The sequence below is a fragment of the Heterodontus francisci genome, chromosome 25 (assembly GCF_036365525.1).
Source record: "Heterodontus francisci isolate sHetFra1 chromosome 25, sHetFra1.hap1, whole genome shotgun sequence".
NCBI lineage: Eukaryota > Metazoa > Chordata > Chondrichthyes > Heterodontiformes > Heterodontidae > Heterodontus > Heterodontus francisci.
The window spans coordinates 43,668,583-43,694,973 of NC_090395.1; the positions used below are offsets into that span (position 1 = coordinate 43,668,583).

General features: G+C 41.6%; 1 protein-coding gene across 3 annotated transcripts in view; it reads left to right on the forward strand.

The window, feature by feature from the left end:
- The window catches only part of LOC137384089 (leucine-rich repeat-containing G-protein coupled receptor 6), a 267,409-nt gene that overhangs the window by 211,880 nt on the left and 29,138 nt on the right, over positions 1-26,391 (forward strand). For all 3 annotated transcript variants that reach the window (XM_068057687.1, XM_068057689.1, XM_068057690.1), the window contains exons 7-9: positions 21,350-21,418; positions 22,582-22,653; positions 24,278-24,349. In XM_068057687.1, the coding sequence (XP_067913788.1) occupies positions 21,350-21,418; positions 22,582-22,653; positions 24,278-24,349 (213 nt within the window). The remainder of the gene's footprint in view (positions 1-21,349; positions 21,419-22,581; positions 22,654-24,277; positions 24,350-26,391) is intronic.

Consider the following 26,391-nt stretch of genomic DNA (forward strand, 5'->3'; position numbering starts at 1 on the left):
TGCACAGCTACATGCCTAAAACAGAAGTGAGTGCCATTGAAAAATGTTAACACTTGCAAATAACAGTCAACTCACCTTTGATCTCGGCAACTGTCATTTAAATTATTTGGCTAGTCTGGTCTAATTATCTGTTCAAATGGAAACTGACGAGCACCAACATTTCTGTTCTCTTCAAGTGGGCTGAAAATGACGAGGGAGATTTGGGGTTTCTTTTGAATGGATAGAGAACAGTGCTTTCATTTCAATCACTAAGTGTATTTTTTTTTCTTTTCAAATTGACTTTCTAAATGTTTATTTATTTAGGTCAAAGCACTTTGCTGGGGAAAATATTATCCATACACCATCTTGCACATTTAGATTCAAAGGCTTTCAAAATTCAGCATGAAATTGAGCAGCAACCATTAAGTTACAATGCCATTCCTTAGCCCAAAAATGCCTGTCCTGGGAAGCAGGAGACTGAAAAATCATCAAGTTCACAAACTTGTCAGCTTTCTGCCTCCTTTGTGCATCGTACAAACGGATGACTAACAAAGATGGCACGCCACAGAGGCTGGTTGGCCTGAGATATCAATCTGCCATCAACCTTAACGCCTCCTTCCAGGCTACCTCAGGCGTCCTCCCCACATGATTGATACATTGCTCTGCTCAACCAACACTTTCATCTCTTTTGCTGCTGATCAACCCAATATTGCAAGGCTATCCAATTTCACTGGACTGCAGACTGCCCAAAATACAAAGATTATTGAAGACACTTGTTACGACCGAGGCGGGAGCAATGCACTGTCAATTCAGTCCCATTACTCCGCAGGCCACACCATATTATTAAAGTTTCCCACCTCCCATAAATTAGCTAAATTAAACACTTTATTAACCCCCAGAATAAAACTCACCAAACCAGGTATCTTTAAACAGCAACAAATTAACTATTAATAAACTAAATCTTAAACAATGTTGATATAAATCAAGTCTGAAAAGACTTTATAACTTCTTATTCCTCCTAACCCTCATGCACACACACATACATTCAAAAACCAACGGTTAACTGGTTCTAAAATTATGTTTTTAAATTAGACCTGTTTCTTAGGAATAATAAAACAATTGGGTTGTAAGTCCTGGTTGGTTACTTTCCCGGATCAGTGAGGTGTCCCAGAGTCAAATAATCAGATGCCACTCAAAGTCTCCATGCGAGTTGATGAACAGTCTGTAATGGATAGTCATTCAAGGCACTTCGGCTGCGGTAGGCATCACACAGATCTTTCAACAAGGAGTATAACAACAGGTCTATTTATATTTTGAATTAACAGTCTATTTGTAGAAACTTTACTGAGTTTTCCGAACTCCCAGAAATGCAAAAGACAACAGAAAGTCACTCCTGAGACAGAGACTTCTTAGAGATGGGAGTAAAAAGGAATTTGCTACCTCCAACAATGCAAAGATTCCTTTCCAGAGTCTTTTCCTCTTTAGGCGAAACACAGCCTGCAGGCCAAAATAGATTTTCTGCTGAGAGAGACAAATCCTTCTTTCAAGGAGAGCATTCTTCTCTGGTCTGCCAGTTCAAACCAGTTCTAGCCAGTCTTTACACACAGTCAAACTGATACAGCATGGCATGTGACTGCATCACTCTTGCTGTTGCTTAAGAACAGGCTTGTAGCTCACACACAACGTTCCCAGAGAATATTAAAACTTCTCTCAGTCTTAAAGGCACACAGACCCCCCTTAGTTTTTAAACAGAGAAAAAGAACATTTCCATGGCACATGACACACTACATGACAATCTGGAACTCCTGTGTATAATGACCAGGTCTACAGCAACAAAAATAAATTCCATTTCATCAATGTGCAACTGCTTAGTGACTACCAATGCCATGCTTCCCAGACAGCCACAATTTTATTCAGTTATTTATGCTGCCAAGCTTACTAAACTACAATAATTTGTTGTTTTACACCAAATTCTGGAAAAATGAAATAAAAACAGCAAATTCAAGAAATAAGCCGCATATCAGTCAGCATGTGTAAAGAGAAAAGCTCTTTCTTTTCATAGATGTTGACTGACCTACTGTATATTTCCAGCACTTTTTAGATTTTTAAAAATGTTATTTAAATTGCGATTAGCACAAGCTCAATGTCTGCTCACTTACTCACTGAAAACCAATTTAAGCTTTACCCCATTTAATTCAAAGTTGTCTTCTTTTATCTCAAGGACACAAATGAGCTGTGCATGTATTTGCTGCCAGCAGGCTCAGCTCCCTACTGAATGTACAAGCATGGAAAATTATCCCTATTTGATTCAGATTTTAGATGTATAATGAAGTGTAGTCAGCTCTATCTCTTCACAACTACCCTTGATTTCTCAAACATTCTTGTGTAGTCAGACTACTATCTGACAATATAATGGAACTTTCTTTAGGCGACTATCAAAAAAAACCTTTTAATTCCATTCCCACAAGTACCTCTGCTTCCGACTCCATTCCCCTCCCAACTTTACTCATAGGGTCAAACCAAACAATGTGCAACCTGAGTGTCCTATTTGACTTGGAATTAAGATTTAACTCCCTTGTCCTATGCATAAGTAAAACTCTATGATTCTACCTCCACAACATTGTTTTCCCCAACCTCCTGAGTTCCTCTCTGCAGAAACGTCAAATTATCTAAAAATCTGCTACCTGCAATCTGTTCTGCGATAAAATCCTTATCCTCAATTACATGCCTTCTATAGCTGTGGAATTCATTTTTCGGGTTAGTGGTTGAGGCAGAAACTATGTCAAACATTCAAGATTTGATAGGTGGACAAAGGGAAACAGGTGAAAGAGATATGGCAACAGGGTGGGTAAATGTGATTAGATCTATTTGTTCACATGGAGGGTAAACACTGACACAGACTGATTGGGCCAAATGGCCTGTTCCTGTGTTGTTACTTCCATGTATTTCTGTATAAGTCCCAATTACTTAGGCTTGCTGACCTCCAGTGGCTTCCTTCTCCCAAGGCACTGAATTCAAAATCATGATACTCAATTACGAATCCTTCTATGGTTTTGGTCAGCTCTATCTTTACAACCACTTCTAACCTTATGTCCCCGCCTTCATCTTGTGCGGTTCTGTTTCAGGCCTCTTTGACCTAGTGTTCTTCATTTTGTGGCAGTGTATTCAGTTATCTAACTTCCACCCTCAGGAACACCCTCCTTGAATTTTATGCAATTCCTTTCCCACCTTTAAAACCTCGTAAAAGCTGAACATTAGCCATATTTCCGGTCAATTTTTCTAATTCTCCAACTACTATTTGTATTTTCTGTTGTATATGAAGCACCTCGGCAGTTTATTATACTAAAGATGTTATACAAATGTAAATAATTATATTGAGAGTTTGCTAGGAGTGTTGGCTCTCTTAGCATTTAAATAATGGCCTGGATTTCACAGTCAGCGGCAAAGCAATGACATTCGCTGCTGACCTCGCAGAAAGCTGCCCACAAAGATTTAGCAATCTCTGCATGGATTGCCTTTCCTAAAGTTGGTTTATATCTTCCAACGAGACAAAGGGATCTTCAGGCGTCCAGCAACAGTGATGCCATCTAGCAGGGTAAGCCACTACTCACTTTGAGGTAGTTTCACAGAGAGCAAACTCAAAGTAAACTGAACTGATTATCCTACACTTTTAATTAAATGTTTACAGAGAGCAAAATAACTGATTGGGACATACACATGGGATTAAGGGAGAAGCTGAAACATCACAAACAAATTTCCAGAAAAATATTTTAAAATATGTGGAAGTGTTTATCTTAGTGAAGATATTTGACATTCAAAAAATATAAAAGTAGTTTTTCAGGGATAGTGAGACTGTTCAGAAATAATTATGAACTTGGTAAGCCATTAAAACCCAGTTACACCTTACTCACAGAGGTGTAACCTTTTCAAGGGTTTTTACAGTGAGACTAATAGTGTAAAAGGGCAACTTCTCATAAGTTCAGTGATTTCTACTTGCTTGCTGTCTGGGGGAACTTCAACAGTGCACACTATGGGGAACCATAAAATCACTGACAGCAGTGTCTGGATTCCTGTGTTTAACTATGCATGTGCGGACTCCAGAGGATGCTGTCAGTTCCAGTGGAGTAATGACAGTGAGCGCTGACAGTTTCACCATCATTACTACTGCAAAATCTGGCCCAAGGGTCCCCCAAGAACTGTTTTGACATTACATGCAGTCAAACGCAAGCAATGTGAGTTGCTGTGATGTGAAAGCGGCCGTTTGCTAGCACCCTTCGAGATATTATTCAACTGATGTTGATGTCTTTGTTTGAGTTTGGCTGGGTGGAAGATGGTCACAATGAACTGAACATTTAAGCTGCTCCTGGCCTAATCTCTATTACTCCAAAAGTGCTATAAACAACAATTTGGATCAATTATGGCAACGTTTCAAAATTCAGCAAACAAAACCACAAAACATTTTAGAAAAAAAAAACTGGCATAGATATATATTTTCTTAGAAATCTGTCTGAAAGGTCAAATCCTGTATTGAAAGACAAGTGGGAAACAAAATAGATAAATCAAGAAGCAGTGGGTGGGTGACATCAAATTTGTTTTTTCGAAAAATGCCTGTTGCGATTAGAAGGAAGGGAAGATGACAGGAAGTAAAGAGAGTCACCATTTGGATAATGGGATAAAATGAGTTGAAGCAATGAATGAGTCTCCTGCTCAACCACTGTCTTGCAAGTGGAAGTGTGCAGGATGGTGCCTGAAGCTTCGAACTGATAAGAACATTGACTGTAGTGCTATTAATAAAATGAGTACATAAGAAAGTTAGGAGTAAGTCAAGGCCATTTAGCCTATCAAGCCTGTCTAGAGTGCGTGTTTTATTATTCTATCGCAAACAATTTTTTGATTCCTCCACCCAACTCTTTTGACCCCTACTTTAAAGAATACTAATTTGCTTTCCCTTCATGCCCTGGAAAGAAAATCTTGCAGTGCTATTAATATCTCTCTAATCTTATCACTCTATTCTCAATAGCTATAAATGTAGCTCCATTTCATAAGTGTCAATTGTTCTGGAAGAAGATATCTTTTCCAGGAGTCTGCTTCACACGTCCACTCTGGCGGGAGGGGGAGAAAAAAAATCTCACCTCTAGCCTTGCATTGAGATCTTGTGAATTTTGCACTGGTATTCCCCAACCTTTTGCTCATTGCTCAAAATAAATTAATTAGTGCCTTTTGTTATTTTGAAGACCCTGTATCACACATGTCTTCTCTCAACCCTTTTTTATCTCCAGTATAGATAAGTTTAGTTTCTCGAGCCTCTCTGCATAAGTTAATCACCTGAGGCCTGGAATCATCTTGACCACTTTTCTCTGAACTGTTTCTGATGTGTCTATATATCCTTCTTGAGATTGGGCGACAAAGGTTGCACACAATACTCCAGAACTGACTTCACCATTGAACTGCCCAGTGCTAGTATAACTTAGGCTCTACCAGAAACACAGAACCCCAATGGTGTTGGGCACTGGTGTGCTGCTGCCGCCACTCCCCCCACCAACCCATACTTAAATTAATGGTGGAAAAAACATACTCAAATTTCCAGTATCAACTTCTGGGAGACAAGGTTCCCTGCTGAGAGTGCAGTCGGATAATTACCCCGTTATTCAGAAACCTATTTTTGCATACTTAATAAGTCAGTATCTTTTTGCCAAAGCAAGCAAGTTTTCCTTCAGTGATCTAAGCCTGCTTTTCTTACACTAAATAAATCAAGTATTTACTCGTTAGTTTTGCTTCATTTGGTACATAAACTTGAAACAAATGACAGACCTTAGAATGTGTCAAGTTCCAAACAATGCTTTTACCAGAATCCCCTATTGCCTTTCTTAATCCAAAGTTAAATATACAAAAAAAAGTCAATTGATTTTTGTTCTAGATCTGGCACAACCTTTATCACAATAACATCACAACAAAAAAGTAGATAATAAATCACTATTTTTAATGCCTTGCCATTTTTTTCATGTAGATTAAAGGTATGTAAATATGAGGATGAGTTTCAGTTGTACAATAGGATATATTATATAGTCCAAAAATGTGGAAAATTACTTATAGAAGAGTAAAAGATAATTAAAATTACAGATATATTCTATACTTTAAACACTTAGAGATAGGCTGGACGCGTGAATTATTTATAAATGTCGTGAGCGTTTGTCTCAACAGAAATAAAGAGGCTACAACAGGCTTTTTAATACCTGTGCAAAAGCGTTTTCAAAAAAAGACAAAGGTATAAGCAGCTCTGGATGAAAATAAACTTGCGTGTTCTTGTTGAGGGGAAAAGTACGATTCTGGCACAGAAATCTGGAACCATCATCCGTAATTAAAAACAACTGACAACCTTTCACAGAAAACTTGATTACAATTCCGTGATAGGAGTAGGACAAGATGGAGACAATCTACAGGAGCACTAAATAATCGCTGGTACTCTGAGTGAAAAATAAATAGACTGTCATGACTGCAAGGGAAGCATTAATGTTCAGAAAGATTGAAAGCAATTAGTTATTAAGTGTTTTGGTGATCATAAATAAGATTTGGTGAGGAGGATTACAAGGGTTCCTCTATGCATGGTCCTCCTAGCAGATAGTAAATAATGATTCTATCAAAAAAAAACTCAAGCCTATTAAAAGCTACTGTTATGATACAGATATTAATCTGTTGTAGTAAAGATATCAGACACAACTGCTATTTGTAGAATATAATCTGCTACCAGCGGATCTGAGTTATACCATTAGGACACCTTAATATGGATCACATTGCACTCAGCAACAAATGAGCACAATGTATGTGTACATGGTTACATTTGCAGAGCTCTGCTTCATGACAGCTTTGTTGAGTTGCATCTTGCTAGGTTGCATCTGGCAGTGATAATTCTCTCTCAAAATTTTTTAAAAAATTCCATGCGAAGTTTGAAATGATTCCAAAAAGTCTACTATAGTATTGAGAAACTTTTTAAATGTGCCTTTGCACCAAGCTGGTGCTATACTGCATTCAGCGCAAAGCGCAAGTGGTGTCAAATGAGTTTTGTGAGGAGTCTCACACCTCTCAGCTGTAGAGTGTGTTGGAGTCAAATCAAAGATCTGACTCCCAAGCTATACTCCTACTATTGCATCACTGTTCAGTCAAAAGCAATTACATTACCATAGAAATAGTGGCATAACTGCAGCCAGAGCCCCATTAATGATGGACAAACTGTTCACCTTTTAGAAATACATACATTTACAAATGCATATTGGCAGTGAGTTTGACTTCAGGTGTGTTTTGATTTATTGATATGTTCTGGCAATGGGTGAGATACATGTGGTCCTCACTGCCAGGTAGATGCCAGTGTTGAAGCTGTACTGGAACAGCTTGGCTAGGGGCGCAGCAAGTTCTGGAGCACAGGTCTTCAGTACTATTGCCGGAATGTTGGCAGGGCCCATAGCCTTTGTAGTATCCAGTGCCTTCAGTCGTTTCTTGATCTCACATGGAGTGAGTTTGAATTGGCTGAAGAGTATTGATGAAGCATGCAATTGGCCTCCTCAAACAACACTTTAAATGCCTGGTCCAATCAGTGAAGAACATACAGTATAGTCCATCTTCCCCTCCATGCCCTGTTTGTTCTATAATGGTAGTTTCCCTTTGTGTCACTTTGCATCTAACATCGAACTCAGAACTTCTTATTGCTACTTTCATTCCATAATAAAATTAGTAGGTATGCTGGTTGATTTCAAGGTATTGAATGAGGTGTCAACCTGGTGAAACTAGAACCCGGGACTACTTGTGTGACAAACAGCGTAAGCAGCATGTGATAGACAGAGCTAAGCGATCCCATAACCAACGGATCAGATCTAAGCTCTGCAGTCCTGCCACATCCAGTCGTGAATGGTGGTGGACCATTAAACAACTAACTGGAGGAAGTGGCTCCACAAATATCCCCATCCTTAATGATGGGGGAGCCCAGCATATCAGTGCAATAGATAAGGCTGAAGCATTTGCAACAATCTTCAGCCAGAAGTGCCGAGTGGATGATACATCTCGGCCTCCTCCTGAAGTCCCCAGCATCACAGATGCCAAGTCCAACCTGGCCAATTACCGCCCCATCAATCTACTTTCAATCATCAGTAAAGTGATGGAAGGTGTCGTCAACAGTGCTATCAAGTGGCACTTCCTTAGCAATAACCTGCTCAGTGGTGCTCAGTTTGAATTCTGCCAGGGCCAATCAGCACCTGACCTCATTACAGCCTTGGTTCAAACATGGACAAAAGAGCTGAGCTCAAGAAGTGAGGTGAGAATGACTGCCCTTGACATCAAGGCAGCATTTGACTGAGTATGGCATCAAGGAGCCCATGCAAAACTGGAGTCAATGGGAGTAAGGGGGAAACCGCTCTGCTGGTTGAAGTCATACCTAGCGCAAGCGAAGATTGTGTTGGAGGTCAATCATCTGAGCTCCAGGACATCACCGCAGGAGTTCCTAAGGATAGTGTCCTCGGCCCAACCATCTTCAGCTGCTTCATCAATGACCTTCACTCAATTGTAAGGTCAGAAGTGGGGATGTTTGCTGATGATTGCACAATGTTCAGCACCATTCACAACTCCTCAGATACTGAAGCAGTCCATGTAGAAATGCAGCAAGCCCTGGACAACATCCAGTCTTGGGCTAATAAGTGGCAATTAACATTCACGCCACAGAAGTGTCGGGCAATGACCATCTCCAACAAGACAGAATCTAACCATCTTCCCTTGACATTCAATGGCATTACGATCACTGAATCTCCCATTATCAACATCTTGGGGGTTACCATTGACCAGATACTGAACTGGAGTAGCCATATAAATATCATGGCTACAAGAGCAGGTCAGAGGCTAGGAATCCTGCAGCGTGTAACTCAGCTCCTGACTCCCCAAAGCCTGTCCACCATCTACAAGGCACAAGTCAGAAGTGTAATAGAATACTCTCCACTTGCCTGGATGGGTGCAGCTCCAACAACACTCAAGAAGCTCAACACCATCCAGGACAAAGCAGCCCGCTTGATTGGCACCCCATCTACCAACATTCACTCCCTCCACCACTGACGCACAGTGACAGCAGTGTGTACCATTTTCCAGATACTCTGCAGCCACGCTCCAAGGGTCCTTAGACAGCAGCTGCCAAACCCGCGACCTTTACCACAGTAGAAGGACAAGGGCAGCAGATGCATGAGAACACCACCACCAGCAAGTTCCCCTGAAAGCCACACACCATTCTGACTTGGAACTATATTTTTTCATTCCTTAACTGTCACTGGGTCAAAATCCTGGAACTCCCTTCCTAACAGCACTGTGGGTGTACCTACCCCACATGGACTGCAGCGGTTCAAGAAGGCGGCTCGCCACCACCTTCTTAAGGGCAATTAGGGATGGGCAATAAATGCTGGCCTAGCCAGCAATGCCCACATCCCAGGAACGAATAAAAAAAATGGTGAAAGCAAGCTGGCATTTTGGTGCCATGGCACCACCGTGGGCTGTGGACATAAAACAGTCTGCCTACAAGGCAGCCATATTAATAGCTGCTGCACCTGCCACTTGCAGAATGCCTTCTGGCAGTTCAGTTGTCCTTGTGAAGGGATCAGTGATGACCTGAGGAGAACCAACTGTGTGAGTCTTGAAATGTATATTCCTGCTGAGGAACACCTTGTGTGTGCGCTGAAGGTAGGAGAGTAGATATCCCTGAAGTCAGTAAATTCTTGCTTCAGTATTCTCTAGAGCTTTTCTACAAGCATGTTGTGATGACATTTTGCATGTTGGTTCCACAGCAGTAGGTTAAGCACTCATGAGAGATGTTCTCAGTGCACCAAAGTCCTGCATAGATGTTGTCATAGATGCTACCTTGTGTGCCATGCAAGACTGGCATCTTTCTTTCTTGGCTGCACAGGTTACACTACTGGATTTTTCGATACTGCTCCTAAGTCTTGCAGTGTGATTTGCCATGAGACAAGGTTCTAGCTGATCTTGATCAGATAACATTTCCTGTTTATAAGCAGATGTTGTGAGGTCTTGACCTCCAAATGCTACAGCAGGACCAGGTTCTATGCTAGACATCTGTTTTGCAGGTTTCAAACCTTTGGTAGTAACACCACTTGCTCTTCCTAATCCATACATTTTGACTCTTTGTGCTTCCTCATCTAACTCAGTATTCACAGTCTATGTCACAGTGTTTATATTAGGCTGCATTATTTCATGTTTTGCAGGGTACTGAGAGTTTTGGACTTCATGGGAGGCAGTCTTTGAAATGTTGAGTTGTAGAAGCAGCCTGTTGTCTCAACTATATTGCAATGTATTTATCGTGACCTGGTCACTATGATTCATTTGTGTTATATTGCTTGAAATGAGCATAATCCATAAGGGTAGTAGCCAGCAATTCTGTGATGGCCTCCAATTTTGCAATCACCCACCCCCTCTGTGTACTCCAAGATAATTATTTCCACAATGGTTTCCTTTAATGGGGTCAAGTGTCTATATTTGCAGGATCCTCCCATAGTTTGGAAGGACCCGCTGGTTTAGAAGTTTAATGCTGTGACTATTTTCATAGCCATGTGTGGAAATTGTTTGAGGAGCCAAGCTGGCTCAGTTATGGCCTCTTTCATAAAGTCATAATAAAGTGGTAGGGCAGGTGTCAACTGATTCAGATAAGAACATAAGAAAATAGAAGCAGGCCATTCAGCCCTTTGAATCTGCTCTGCCATTCAATAAGATCATGGCTGATCTGATCACGGCCTCAACTGCACTTTCCTGCCTGCCTCCCATAACCCTTGACTCCCCTGTAGATCAAAAACCTGTCTAGCTCAGCCTTGAATATATTCAATGACCCAGACTCCACAACTCTCTAGGGTAGAGAATTCCAAAGATTAACAACCCTTTGAGAGAAGAAATTCCTCCTCATTTCCATCTTAAATGGGAGACCCCTTATTCTAAAACTAAAACTATTTCTAAATTCCTCTGCGACGCCCAATCTGCCCTCATAAGACAACCCTTCCATCCCAGGAATCAACTTGTGAACCTTCTCTGAACTGCCTCCAATGCAGGTATATCCCTCCTTAAATAAGGCGACCAAAGGTCATGAGTTCAAATCCCACCATGGTGAGCTGTGAAACGGATGTTGATAAATTTGGTAATTTGTGGGCTAGCACCAGAAAAATGATGAGGAAAGCGGTCAGAGTGAGTGTGAACTGGGTCAAGAAATGTCCTCAGGGAAGCAAATGAGGCATCTAGTACAAAAGCAAGAAAGTTATGCCAAACCTTTATAAAAATCACTCTTCGGTATCATGTTCAATTCTGGACACCACACTTTGGGAAGGTTGCCAAATCCTTGGAGGGTGCAGAGGCGATTTACTAGAATGCTATCAGGGATGAGGGATTTGAGTTATATGTAAGAGAGGATAAGCTGGGATCCTTTTCCTTAGAGCAGAGAAGGTGTTCAAAATTACGAAAAATTTTGAAAGAATAAATCAGGAGAAATAGTTCCATTGACAGGAGGGTTGGTAATCTGAGGTTAACAGATTTAAGGTAGTTAGCAAAACAACTAGGGGGAAAAGAATAATAATTTTTTTTATTGACACAACAACTTGCTATGATCTGAAATGCATTGCCTGAAAAGGTGGTAGAAGTAGATTTAATAGCAGTTTTCAAAAGAGAATTGGATACATACTTGAAAAGGAAAAATTTGTATGGTTGTGTGAACAGTGCACAGGAGGAGTGGATAATTCTTTCCAAGAGCTGGCATAGGAACAATGGGCCAAACATCTGCTTTCCTTGCTGCATGATTCGAATCTACAGAGTCTGACATACACATGGCTGACTTATAATACCCAGCAGCACGACACTCGTGTAAAAAAACAATTGCTACAAATCAAGAAAACAGCCCACCACCACCTTTTTAGGGCAACAAGGGTTAGGCAATAAATGTAGCCTTGCTCGCAGCATCCATGTTCCAATACAAAAGCAGTTTGAAATACTGAGCCGTATGCTTTGTTTTTATTTTCTGTTGTTCCAATATTAGTGAATTCCCTGAAGGAAATGAAATCACTAACTTTTTGTAATTAAAACAAACTTTAATCTTTGCTGTCCAGAACTGTTGAAAACTAATGCTAATATTAATTCCCCAAAGTACTCCCAAACAGCTCAATATATCTGCATACCGTTTTGTTAGGTTCTAAATTAACATTGAAACTAAAGTTGTTAATTTAAAAATAAAAGCTAAATATAGCATGGAAGTAAAGTCAGATATTGGCCATATTTAACTTTGACAGTAGTAGGCTGGAACGCACTCGATACATAATCTGCCAATCAAAAACACCGGGTTGCATTTTGTTCTATGACGGGGCTCCTGGCGAAGGGCCAGAGGAGGGGAGAAACTCTGCCTCGGCCCTACTTCAGACCCCAAAGCCATTTTGCTGTCCCTTTAAGGGACAAGCTCCCGCCTCCAGAGCTGCCGGCCAGTCAGAGGATCGGCAGCTCTGCAGTATTGGCAGCACCACTGGGAGCAGTGACCACTGCTGGTATTGTAGGGGACCCTGCAGTATCAAGGAGAGAGACAGGTAAGTGGGGTTGGGGTAGCCGGGGCCATTCAGGCAGCCACCGGTGACAGGGTGGGGTGGGGAGTTGCTGAGGGTGGGTAGGGTCTTTCTGGGGGGGGTGGCAATCACCGCCGGTCCGGGGGGGGGGTCCCTCTGGGGCGCCTGGATTGCCCCTAAAGGAGGGACACCCGACCCCGCTAGGAGGCCACCAGGCTTTAACTGGCGGTGTCTACCCGCCACTGCAGGGCCTCCACTTTCAATAAAATTGAGTTGGATGCAGGTGGATGCAATTGGTCTGGCGCGGGTTGGCCTTCCCTGCCCTGGACAAAATGGCAGTGGACCCAAGCAACTTTGGGAATGGTGCCCCCTGCCATTCTGTTTGCCCCCCCCCCCCCCACCTCTGCCCACCTCCAAGGGCAGAATAAAATTCTACCAGCCCCTTGGGCATGAGCTGGGAGGCAAAACAGCATGGGAAGGCATGGGGCAGTACCCGATGTCCTCCTGCTTCCATGCCATTTTGCCAGTTGGGGGTAAGGTGGCAGATTGGCCACCCGCTGGAACGCTGCAGAGCCACTTAAGTGACCAAATAAGGGCCACTTCCCACCTCCGTGGCCTGCTGCCACATAGGGACAGCGCCAGGTTAACCCTGCCAATTTCCCTGCTGGCACCAGGGGGAGACCCTCATTTTTGAGCATCCCATGGCCCAAGGAGGGACCCCCCCCAGCCCCGTGGCAAAGGCTGCCCCCGCAACAATGGCGCTGGTTACCCTCAGTAACCACCCCTCAACCCCCCAGCCCTCCAATTACCGGAGCCTGCCTGCCTGGCCTCGGGTTCCCCAGATCCCATTTATCATTCCTCGAGGGCGTCCTAATCCTGCAGGCGTGGTCCCAGCAATGGCCACCGCTAGCAATGGCGCAGCTCAGTTGCTGGCCCTCTGATCGTGTCAGCAGCTCTCTGGAGTGGAGCCATTGTCCTTAATTAGATGGTGGCCACTTAATTGCCCACCGACAGCAATATTCTGCCTCAGGGTCCTGCCGCGGGTCAAAGTGGGGTCGGCTCCCGCCCAGGTGGCGGGAATGCTGCTGCCTCTGCCGAAAAATTCTGGCCATTGAATTTGGCATCTGAGAAGGACAGCCCTCTAACCTGCTCACTCAATTCAGTGAGGCACCTTCTCAAATTGTGTGGGCAATTGACAGAGCACATCATTGCTGAATCTTCCCGCAACTGTGGAAAGGAGCAAAATAAAAAAAAAATCAGGCAAGATTTCTGCCTTGTCATTGCTATCCACTGACACATGCTGGAAAGTGTGTCTGCATGGGGTGATATCAATATCAGACTGAGCTGTAATGTCTCCCTTCGGCCAAAAAGCCTGCAAGAGCTTACTATCCAGACTCCTACCTGAAAAATGACTACCTTAGGTGAGGTATTGTAGAGCTCCAGTATCTGTGAATTCTTGTACCAGCAGGAGATTGTGAAATAGAAGAAATAATTTAAAAAGATGGTGTTAATAACAATCATAATTCTTAACAGCTATTGAATTATTTTAAGGGATACTAATAAGTTTCTGGGCCAATTTTAACTCTGGGTAGTGGCGGGTGATGTGATTGCATGGGTGCTCTGATGTCTTCACCAAGAAGCCCCAAGTCATTTTAATGTTTAGGCCTCGTTTTAATATGGGTGGCGGGTATGGAATCTGCACTCATTATGTGGGGAGATGGGAGGAAACAAGGTAAAATCCGGCACGTCTCAAACAGGGCTGAGCCAGAAGACGGTTGTGCGGGCGCGGGGTTCAGACATTCATGGGAGGAGGGAACAGAGGGGCTGTTAGCAGGAGGGCTAGGAAGGGCATTGCTTTAAAAAATATACCTTTCTCTGGGTAGACCATTCTACTCCTAGTGAGCAAAGTGTGCGCAGCACGTGCTCTCGCCCATTGCTACCTGAAAATTACACAGGGATTCTATCAGTCACAAACCCCCGATTTGAATATGAGGGCTGGGCCACCCATGAAGGCCCCAAACAAAATGGTAGTACGTGGATCAGTGCAGAAGCTGCGTGGTAAATTTAGCCTTGTAATTTTCGAAGTGCTACCACCCTGTCCCCTAAAGCCTGGCTTGAGTATAAAATTAAAACCCGGCCCAGGCCGGCCCCGACCACAGCCAATCCGAGCCCGAGCCCGAGCCCTTTAATTTTATTTCGCACCCGACCCGGCCCGACACGAATCTCCTTCATCCGTTCCAGCAACAGGCTATTCTTGCAGCTGGAGTTGTGGGGAATCATGGGTAAGACTTCCCGGAAGCAGTGTCCAGCCCAATCCGGCCCTGGCCCGAATGCTGGACTCGGAATTTCGACCCGACCCGACCCGAACCCAACACATGTCGTTGGGTCTAGTCGGGTTTGAGTTGGGTAGCCAGGCTTTACTGTCCCCCACCCCCAAATCTAGCTGAGACAGTGAAACCAGTCCCTCCATCTTTTAAGAATATACCTTATTGGCTTAAATACAAGCATAGACCTATAAATAGTGTGAAGTATTTATCAGATAACCTCTGATAAAAGAAACTTCCTTTAGCATCAATTCACCATTTGTTTTGTCTATTATCTTTTACCTCGTTATATTTCTTTGGAGTTAAATTATATCAGGGTCGACTATGCATTTGATGGTTAACAAGCTACGCCCTACAATTTTTGGACAAGGGTCTATAAATTCAGAGATAAATCACCTCTTAGTCTTTGTGTGACCAGAGTGACTAAGTGTGTATAATAAAGAATTCAAAGTAACTGGCACTAGTTTTCCAATATGACTCACCTCTGTTGCAATAGATTTGTAGTACTAATAGTAAATTTGGCAAGCGCTACAAAAGTTATTAAAAGCATCTGTTGTCTATTGTATATAGGAGTCTATCTACAACAAATACTGTAACCACTAAAAGAGATAAAATACTTGGACTACTGATTTTTAAATAAAACCTTTGATGTTTCGATGATTATGACCAATAATTAAGGCTCGTGAATAAACAGGATTTAAACAATGAAATAAAGGATTCAATGAACACAATGCACCAGTGTAGTGTCATTGTCATTCTCACTATAGTAAACCTCTGCTAATTCACTAACAGAAGTAAATTGTTCTGCTGACATTTCTACCCAAAGAGGAAGCTTGCTATTTAAACCTATTATAGATAAATGTCAACACACATAGCCCAAGGGTAGCATCAACTTTTGTCTCTCTCTTGATAGCCTGAAAGGCTACTTATTCATTAAATTTGATAGTCCAGGGAAAGTGTGTGTAACTTGAAGCACACCATTATAAAAGTACACTTCATCTTCAGTATAACATGGTCTTTAAGAGTCAACAAGTGTTTTCAGCAGTGCCACGAAGCATCAAAGAAAATGCGACAAGACTCTGTCTGAAGTCAAAGTCTTGTGAGAAAAACAACATCTCATACAGGGAGGGCAGGATATAATTATTGCGGCTGTATATCAGATCTAAAACTATCAATCGCCGAAGCATGATCAAAAGACGATAAATTGCACCACATTTTTAGCAAGTGCAGATTGAAGTGGAAATCCACTTTTCTTATGGAACTCCACATGATAGATGGATGCAGCAAGGCCTCCAATATTTGAAATGTAGCAACACCACTATATGTTGATATCGTTAAGAACTGGATGAAACCCCTTTAAAGGTGTGTATGTAGTTGTGAAAATGAATGATGTGACCTAAGATTAATCTATTATTGCTCATTCTGCACACCCTCAGGAGAATCAAGATCTTCTTCATCCCACCTCACCCCCATATCTGGAATGTCCAGCCACCTTAGAGACAGAACAAGCTTATTGGAGTTTTCTGGAGGACCCCGCAGCTCAAGCACTTGCCAGGATCCATTGCAAGCTCCCTATACATGTCATAGGAGCTTCCAGAACTCTGCTGCCCATTTCCTATCTGACACAAAGTCCTGCTCACCCATGGCCCCTGTCTTTGCTGAACGACATCAGCTCCCAGCCTGCCAACATGTTTATAGCTTTCCTTGATATATAAAAAAGCTAATTGTTTGGAAGTTTTTGATTAGCTGGTTAATATAAATCTCTAAGTAAGTAACTGGTAGAAATTTTAAATGAATCTGTTAGAAACTATTTGGGTGGCTGAAATGTAATTTGTTTCATAGACATTGAAAATCTACTTTCTCCAAACAACACAAGACTATTGAGGTACAATGAAACGCCACATTTGCTCATTGGTTTGAAAATCATTGTTTTCCCTTTAGTTTTGTTCCCCATACCAAATACCTCTTCACTATATCTTTAGAAAATTGGCAGCAGAGGGGTGTGGTTTTATGTAAAGAAAACTGAGAGGATAACACACTCAGTTGCTGAATACTCTACTATTAAAGAACTTTAAGTAACTGAGTAAATATCTTATCACATACCCTGTTCAACATGCTTATCACTTCCTTTGGTAAATTTTTGGAACATATCCTGTAAGATTTGGTACAAGCAATTGTAAGACCTTAGCCGAATATTAATAGCTATTAAGAGTCTATGTTTGAAGATTGTTTTCAGTATAAAGAGGGGAAAGTTCAGGTCTATGGTGCAAAGAACTACCAAGGGTAAAAAGAGAAAATGGGGTCATTGTGTGATCTGGCATTTTCAATGAGGATCAAAGCTCAAAGGGAGCACAACCCAAGGAATCATAGCCATGCAGATTGTTTTTTTTTGTCCATTGATTTATGAACAGAAAACCATGGGCTGCCAAAACCACATGCATGATTTCCAGGGATGAGCCCCACTACCAGTTGGAAACACTAGATTGTGAAATGACTCCTTAAGGAATAGATGGTGATCAATCAAGAAGTAATGGTTTAATTACACCAAGGGAGCAAATTTCTGTTTGTGCCATATATAAAAATAACATTTGTAAGCATACTGCACAGAAGCAATCCCCCCCCCACTCCGACCCCCTCCCGACCCCCACCCCACCACTCTTCAAAGACTTAGTTTCAAAAGGAGCAAAGAATGATTGAGAAAAGGTGGAAAATTCCACTGGTTTGAGGTCCTGGGAAAGAGTAAATTAGAGTAGAAAATAATGCGATGAACCTGAAATGCATTTGAAAACTTCCACAAACTGCAGGGAGGGCTCAAAAGTAACCCACAAGTGTTGGCAATGCTACAGGCAAAATTGTGGAACTATCATTGCGGTTTCATGGTCTACACATCAGGACATGTTTAAAGAGATTTCCCAAATTATTTTTTCCCCCTCCATGCAATAAATAATCTGTCTGATTCAAAGTATTTGCAGCTTTTTTTTTCATTTCCTAATTCAGTGACCACTGCTGGAAAATTCACGTGCAAATAATGGGTGAGAACGGGACTCGGCTCTGGACAAATACCCGACTGACATTCAGGCTTCAATATTAAGCAGGTCTGCTCCCTCCGAGGCCTCATAAGGAAGCCTTTGGCCTTCTCCAGACCCAGTCTATAACTTACCCCCCACCATCCGAGTGCCAAGGATCATCCCACAGGTCCTTGGTTGCCTGCAGGAGTCAACCCAACAATATTTTAATGAAACCCTACCATTAGGATCTGCAGGGCCTTCAAATTGCTGGCCTTTCTGAGTTCTTTGGCCAACGTCGGCCTCTCTGCATGCTCCCCAGCTCTCTATTAATATTGGGGCTTAGCACCGAGGCTTGCACAAAATGAAAGCCCATCAGGATGAGGAACTGGGGAGTGTCGGGCATTCATGAAATGATACATTAGCATAAGTTAGCCCCTTCAGAAGAGGAATAGAGAAAAAGAGAAAAGTGTGTGGGGGAATGCGGAATTATAAAGAAAAACATTGAAATAGTTGCACAATAGAAGTTTATTAATTGTTGTTTTATTTCTACAGTTTATAGAAATCTTGAACTAACATAAGTCTCTAATACTTCTAAGCAAGCTAATTGTTTATTAGGATTTAATTTCAATAAAATTTGATGGTCGCCCATTAAGGTTAGCTTTTGTCCCTAAAAATTACTTAGTGTTTTCATTGTACTGTTTGTTGCATGTTGGAGCTATCAAGTTATCTACTAAGGTTTACTTAAAATCCACGGGGAACTAATTTGTTCAGACTAACATCAATTCTTGGGGAGCAGACAGCACAGTGGACTGCTACCTGTCCGGCATGCTTCATTAAAGAATGCTACACGAGCCGTGCAGGTAGCGGCCCGGAACAGTGCCTGCCCCGGTGAATTGACATAAGTCTACAGTGGTGCTATGGGAATGAATTTCTTTCCCTATGTTTTCTAAGGAGCGTTCAAATGTCAAATATTTTCACAGGTAAGAGAAAACATTTAGATAACTTTGTGCATTTAGCTCTAGTGGCATGGGTGAAACTTATAATTATCTTGATTAGCAAGCTTTCACTAATTAAGACTTCAATCTGGAATAGTTGTTTCCTGTTGGATAGTGTTGCACCAATGTGAAAAGGCTGTGCGCAACTTGTGGAGTTATTTAACCCTAGCATTTAGTCATAGAGTCATAGAGTCGTACAGCATAGAAACAGACCCTTCAGTCCACCGCGGCCATGCCGACCATAATGCCTATCTATACTAATCCCACCTGCCTGCATTTATTCCATATCCCTCTATGCCTTGCTCATTCAAGTACCTGTCCAGATGCCTCTTAAATGTCGCTACTGTTCCTGCCTCCACCACCTCCTCAGGCAGCTCATTCCAGATACCCACTATTCTTTGTGTGAAAAATTTACCCCTTTGATCCCCTTTAAACCTCCTCCCTCTCACCTTAAATCTATGCCCTCTAGTTTTAGTCACCCCTACCATGGGAAACAGGCTCTGGCTATCTACCCTATCTATGCCTCTCATAATTTTATATACCTCTATCATGTCCCCTCTCAGCCTCCTTCGCTCTGGGGAAAACAGACCCAGCCTATCCAATCTCTCTTTATAACTCAAGCCCTCCAAACCAGGCAACATCCTTGTGAATCTTTTCTGCACCCTCTCTAGCTTAATCACATCTTTCCTGTAGTGCAGCGACCAGAACTACACACAGTACTCCAAATGCAGCCAAACCAACGTTATGTACAACTGTAACATGACGTCCCAACTCTTGTACTCAATGCCTTGGCCGATGAAGGCAAGCATGCCATACGACTTCTTCACCACCCTGTCTACCTGTGTTGCCACTTTCAGGGAACTATGTACTTGCACCCCAAGGTCTCTCTGCTCAACAACACTCCCCAGGGCCCTGCCATTCACTGTATATGTCCTGCTCTGGTTTAACTTCCCAAAATGCATCAATTCACACTTCTCTGCATTAAATTCCATTGGCCACTCCCTTGCGCACTTTCCCAGTTGATCTATATCCTGTTGTAACCTTAGACAACCTTCTTCACTGTCCACTATACCACCAATTTTGGTGTCATCTGCAAACTTACTAATCATGCCCCTTACATTCACATCCAAGTCATTAATATATATGACAAACAACAGAGGGCCCAGCACCGATCCCTGTGGCACACCACTGGTCACTGGCCTCTAATCTAAAAAACAACCCTCCACTACCACCCTCTGCCTCCTATCACCAAGCCAATTTTGTATCCAATTTGCTAGCTCACCCTGGATTACATGTGTTCGAACCTTCTGGACCAGCCTATCATGCGGGACCTTGTCAAAGGCCTTGCTAAAGTCCAGGTAGACAACGTCCATTGCCCTGCCCTCGTCAATCCTCTTGGTCACCTCTTCGAAAAACTCAATCAAATTTGTGAGACATGATTTCCCATGCACAAAGCCATGCTGACTATCCCTAATCAGACCATGCCTTTCCAGATGCATATAAATGCTGTCTCTCAGAATCCCTTCCAATAACTTTCCCATTAATAAATTTATTAATAACTTGCTGAAAGACAAATGTTCATTGTGGCAGGTCATTCATTACTGGTGGTTCGTAGCTCACTACAACGTGAAAAGATTGGATGAGTATGGGGTAATAGGGAAGAGAGCTGATAAGCAGGGAATAATAGGTTCAAAGATTTAGAGCACTGATTAAATTTAAAAAACAACCTCTTCAATTTAGCAAAGCTCAATGCTTGAAGAACTTTGGTTTATAACTATGGTTATTCCTCAATTACATTTAAGAATGACTTTGTAATCTTCTAAACAATCAGGTTAAAATTGTGCTATCCAATATATTGATAATGCTTTTATATACCTTATTTTTTCATTATTTTAAACAGATCCATTTATTTTAAATTTGTTGATGTTTTTGCTAATATCGTAGAGGGAGGAAGTTTGCACAAAAGGATTTGTAATACTGCACCATGTAATTTCAACTCATCAATCAGTTGTCAAAAGATATTGTTTGAAAGGAAATCCATGAGTTATACAAGTTCTGGATAAAAAGAATTGTGGAGCACACTTAAATGATTTTTTTTCTATATTTCTCAACCAGGCTGACTTTAAAAATAGGATACCAATCCAAACTTGCATCTTTAAAATAATGTATTATTTACAGAAATTTATACTCCATGTAATTGCTGATCAAGTATAGACAATGAGATTATTCAAGATTTTGTAGGTTACTTAGGGTGCTTTAAAGGCAATGGATGTTCCCTGCTTCGTCATCATATCGCACTGTGCGAGTTTGGTTTGCGTATTAATGGGACATGCTACCTTACTGACTTGGCTGTACAATGTTCAAAAATACACTACACAGTTGTTCGAATATATCAGTTCAAAAATATTCATAAATTGTAATGATGAAACCTAACGAAATGTGATCAATTAAGGTTTCCTTTTTTTTTCCTTTATCAGAGACTTGAATTATAATAACCTGGATGAATTTCCTGTAGCTATCAGAACTCTTAGCAAGCTTCAAGAACTGTGAGTATCATTTTATGAGCGCATATGGAATTTCATGAAAGCAAGCGGCTTCCAAGCATCCCATGGTGGTCCTCATTCTTGGGCACCCACTCCCCCCAATTGAGCACCCTTGCCTCTCCGGGGCCCGACTGATTACCCCCGGTGTGGCAACCAAAACTTATCTTCCTTCCCGGCTCCATGGCATCTTGTCTTCATGCTGGGCTGCAGTCCCAGCAGTGGCCACTGCTTAAGGTAGCGCTGCTGGGACTAAGAGCTGCCGGCCGCTGATTGGCCGGCAGCTCTATTAGGCGGGACTTCCTACCTCAAGCAGGTGGAAGTCTCACCTCACACCAATTGAAGCCCGGAGACCCGCAAAGTATGGGTTGGATCCCCAGGCGAGGCGGATGCGGGTTCGCCACCGACTTTTCAGTGGGTGGCTGGCTCCTATCAGCTTAAGGTAAAATTCCGGCCAATAAATCCATTTATAAAGAACAGATTTATACATTGAAGACAAGTAATCTCCTTAGTCTGTGTGTTATGTTCTACAGAGTATGTGTGTTAATATAAATTAAAAATTTGTCTACAAAATATATCACAAAAATGCAAGTACCAGCTTGGTAGCAATTTTCTATGGAGTCAAAAGGCTGTGGGTTCAATCCTGACACCACATTATTTTAGGCACGCACTGAGGGAGTTCTGTACTATTGAAGGTGCCATCTTTTGAGATCAGATATTCAACAACGTCCTGCCTCCCTATTCCAGTGGTTCAGAGTGGTTAAATTTCCCAAGGCATGATTCAAAGAGTAGGGAGTTCTTTTGATACTCTGTCCAACATTCCTCCTACAACCAATCCCATCAAAAAGACATTAATTGGTAGTTCATGCTATGACTGTTTGTGAGGTCTTAATGTAAATGACAACAGTCGCTTCACTCCAAAGTAATGCATTATATACGCTGTGCTTTGAAACATGTTTGAGTGATCTTGGAAGGCACTTCATAAATCCAAGTTCCTCTTTATAGGAAATGAATTGGACTCTCAAAACAAATTGCAGCTTCAGTAAGATATGTCAAAAAGTAAGAAGTGTCTTTATAAAGAGAGAACAAGAATTGGAATCTGCTGTCATAATTTTCACTTTAACATGACTGTTTTAACTAATTAGATGCATTTCTGATGTGTATTATAGGGGCTTCCACAATAACAACATCAAAGCAATCCCAGAAAAGGCTTTTGTTGGAAATCCCCTCCTTCAAACAATGTAAGTTTAATTGCTAACATCTCCGACATTCATTGTTGCTTATTCTGTTTCGATGTGGCTGTGTTTTGTATATTTCTAACAATGCTAAATAATGATTGTTACTCTTAAGAACAAAATTCAATTGCCCCAAATATTGCTGGCAGGAATCTGTAAATTTCAAGAAGAAAAAAATATATTTTCTGGCACTACAAAAAATTAAGAGGAAGTATTTACTATTAAAAATACTCCCTAGAAAGAAGTGAAATTATAAAAATACCTATTTTTTAAAATTCCATGGTTCAGAACATTTATCCAGTGAGTAGGTACAGTTCAGGTTCAGCTTCCACTGTGTGGCAAGATAGCTGATCTCATCTGGGGCATTGGCTTGGATGCTACAAATATACCCGAGTTAGGAAGGCAAAAACTGGACAGGTTCCCACTGCTGATCACTGATGCAGTGACCAGCAGAAGTGGTTGTGGAAAGTCTTTGGGTGAGCTCAGCACTATGGTCAAACAGCCTGTCAGCACTCGCTGTCAAGCTTCCTATCTGAGCAATTGTCATTTGCGTGAGGTACCAGATAGTAATTGGTGCCCGTGGAACTTCATCCTTTAGTAAAGAATTAAAGGGGAGAAGATTGATAAGAAAATGACATGAAAAATATCACATTTTAAGTTCCGATGGTGACCACTATTTTGAGTTTATTTGCCTCCAGTTATTCTGCTGACGTGAATGACACGGAACAGTGCCTGTGCCCAGAGTAGCTGCATTTATTTTGATAGGGGTTTCAAATTTAGAGCAGCGTGAGAGGTGATCTGAAGCTGAGAGGTTCATCAGATTATGAAATATACCTAATGGCAGAAAGTACTGCTCCTTCTTTCCATTTCTTTTGGTACACATATATAAATATATATAAGGATACTATAGTTCCAAAAGGCAACTTCGTTGTGGAATATGTTTATTTTGTGACTGTTTAAAACTGCTTATGGACCTTAAAAGCTATTTTCATGAGAAGCGAGTACCTGGATCAACAATTAACAGATTATTATTTGCAATAGTAAGAATGGGGTTGTGGACTTAACTACACACTTCAAAGAAATACCTATTATTTATTTTTCTTGGCAGAAACAGAGCTTCACACCGAACAATTATACTCTTATGTGAGCTAGACAATGCTATTTGGTTAGTTATTTAATATAAATATGTTCTATTTGGTTATAATACATCTAAACTATTCATCCATTGTAGGTGGGTCGAGTGCCTTTCTTAGTTAGTTCTTAACTATTTTATGCCTAAATCTTGAGACTTCATGTGAATATATCCTCATTCTGGTAACAGGAAAGAGGTAACAAATAGTTAGCCAATCACTGGCATATTGTTGTCATCTAAAGTGTGTTTCTTAGATCTATTCACAAATGTTATTATTAGTTAAAGAAAATTCTCACCCATCATCTGTTTAAAGAGCTGCAATAAAACATATGGGCTCATGCCTGATTGTCTAGTTTCCGTTAATTCTGCAGGCGACTCTTGTACATTTTGTTATTCAAACTGATTTTACACTATGCTCACATCAGCAAAGCAGATGTGAGCTTTGACACTGATGGATATAGTACGAAAACTTATCTAAACAATTTACTTCCTTTTTAGTCATTTTTATGATAATCCGATCCAGTTTGTGGGGAAATCAGCCTTTCAGTATCTGCCAAAACTTCACACCTTGTAAGTATGAGCTGAGCCACGTGTTCGATTTCAAAAGTTCAAAAAGCCGACCCAGTAGCTTAAGTAATTGAATGCTTGACTCCCAATCCGAAGGGAATGAATCTGAGTGCTTGGGGTGTTTGCTGCTGGAAACTGTTTGCTTTAGCTGTTGAGTTTAGCTTTCTCAGGCCTCAATTGAGGAACTTTGCAAAATGAAGACAACCTCTGAGGAAGGAAAAACTGACTCGTTGGGCCTGATTTTAACTCCGTGTAAGTGGATGGATTTTGAATGAGTTAAAATCTCACCCTCTGTCTCAGTGCATTTAAACTGTACTTCCTTCTAGCTAGTCACATAGTAATTTTGACATTGAGTGTAGAGAATGTCCACAGTATGACAGTTTTGTAGTTCTGCCTGTAGATTTATCTAAGACAAAAAATGGTGCCAGAAGCAAGCAAGGCATGAAAGAATGGTCTTAAAAATAGACCTTAAAGTTCTGAATGTTTGAGGTACTTTACAAGTCTAATTTGTAGTGGACACAAGCCTGTAGTGTTCAGGTTTTGGGTAAAAGGTGTACAGACTAAGTGCCATTGTATTACCTGTTATGCACAAACATATTGACATGCAGCAAAGTCCCTGGATTATTTAAATTGGTCAGGCTGATGGGAAGTTGGAGTTGTGAAATATCTTGATGCAATGACCTTTGCAAGGTTGTTTTTAAAATTATTTCTCTCTATATATATAATGGGCTGAATTTTACCAGCCCCTCAACATGGTGGGGGGGGGGGGGGGGGGGGAGCGGTAAAATTCTGCAGGGAGAGACCTCAGTGTGGCCCCCCAACCTGCCACCTGGCGGCAGGCCCTTCATCTACATATTAAAATTAACCTAAATGATATGCAAATAAACTTACCTGCAGACGGCAGACGGCAGCCGTCCCACACCGATCTTACCGACTCCGAAGGCAGCTCGCACAGAGTTCTGAGGCGAAAACCTGGTGGGGAGGGAGGGGTAGAGGAGTCGGGAAAACATTTTCTATTGGCTGTGGAGATGGTGGGAAGGGGTTGAAGGGCAAAGAGTGCCAAGTTGGGGGTTTAAAATTCGGGAATATCAGTAATGGTTTTTCGGGGGGGCAGAGGGAAATAAATTTATTTTGTGACCATTGGGGGGTGGAAGTAAATCTTTCATGTTGAATTTAATGGTTTTAGTAACATTTAAAGTACTGGTTCCTTTAAAATTGTAAAACAGCTGTCAGTGCTTGAAGCCCTTTAGAAATGGCGCCGGCGCCTCTATGTCATCGGGGCGGCTGCTCCGCCCCCTCTATTTAAATCAGCCCCCGTGCATAATATCATGGAGGCTGTGCGGCGGCCCTTCCATATCGGAAGGCCGTGCTCGCACAGACCACTCTGCACTAATAAAATCCAGCCCAATATATCTATGTATATATATAATATATTTATACTGTGTGACATTTGAATAAAAGCCAGTGAAGAGTAAATACATTTAAACTTGTTAAATAAAACCTGAATAAAAAGGTACTTGTGTTACTTTCATGGGGCACTCTTCCTTCAGATGCAGTGCTATAATATAAACATGACAAGAAATGGAAATTTTTACTCTGTTGACCAGTAAAGAAAAAGAGCTAGCATTCATATAGCATTTTTCATAATCTTAGGACATCCCCAAGGACTTTACAGCCAATGAAGTACTGTTGTAACGTCAGGTGATTTATAAGGCCCGTGTTCTCAACACCTTTCTCTATGGCTGTCACGCATGGGTGACTTACAGCTACCAGGAAAAGAAGCACAATAATTTCCATCTTCGCTGTCTGCGGCGCATTGTGGGTATATCCTGGCAGGAAAAAACACAAAAGAGAGTCCTCTCAAAGGCAGAGCTCCCAAGTGTGTTGACATAAATCAAACAGAGCTAGCTTTGGTGGATTGGACACATCCACAAGATGGAAGGTGATCGCATACCCTACGGGTATGGCCGAGGTGGGAGGAGTGCACTGTCTTTTCTAGTCTCACTTCTCCGCAGGTCATAACATATATTTTTAAGATATTTGCC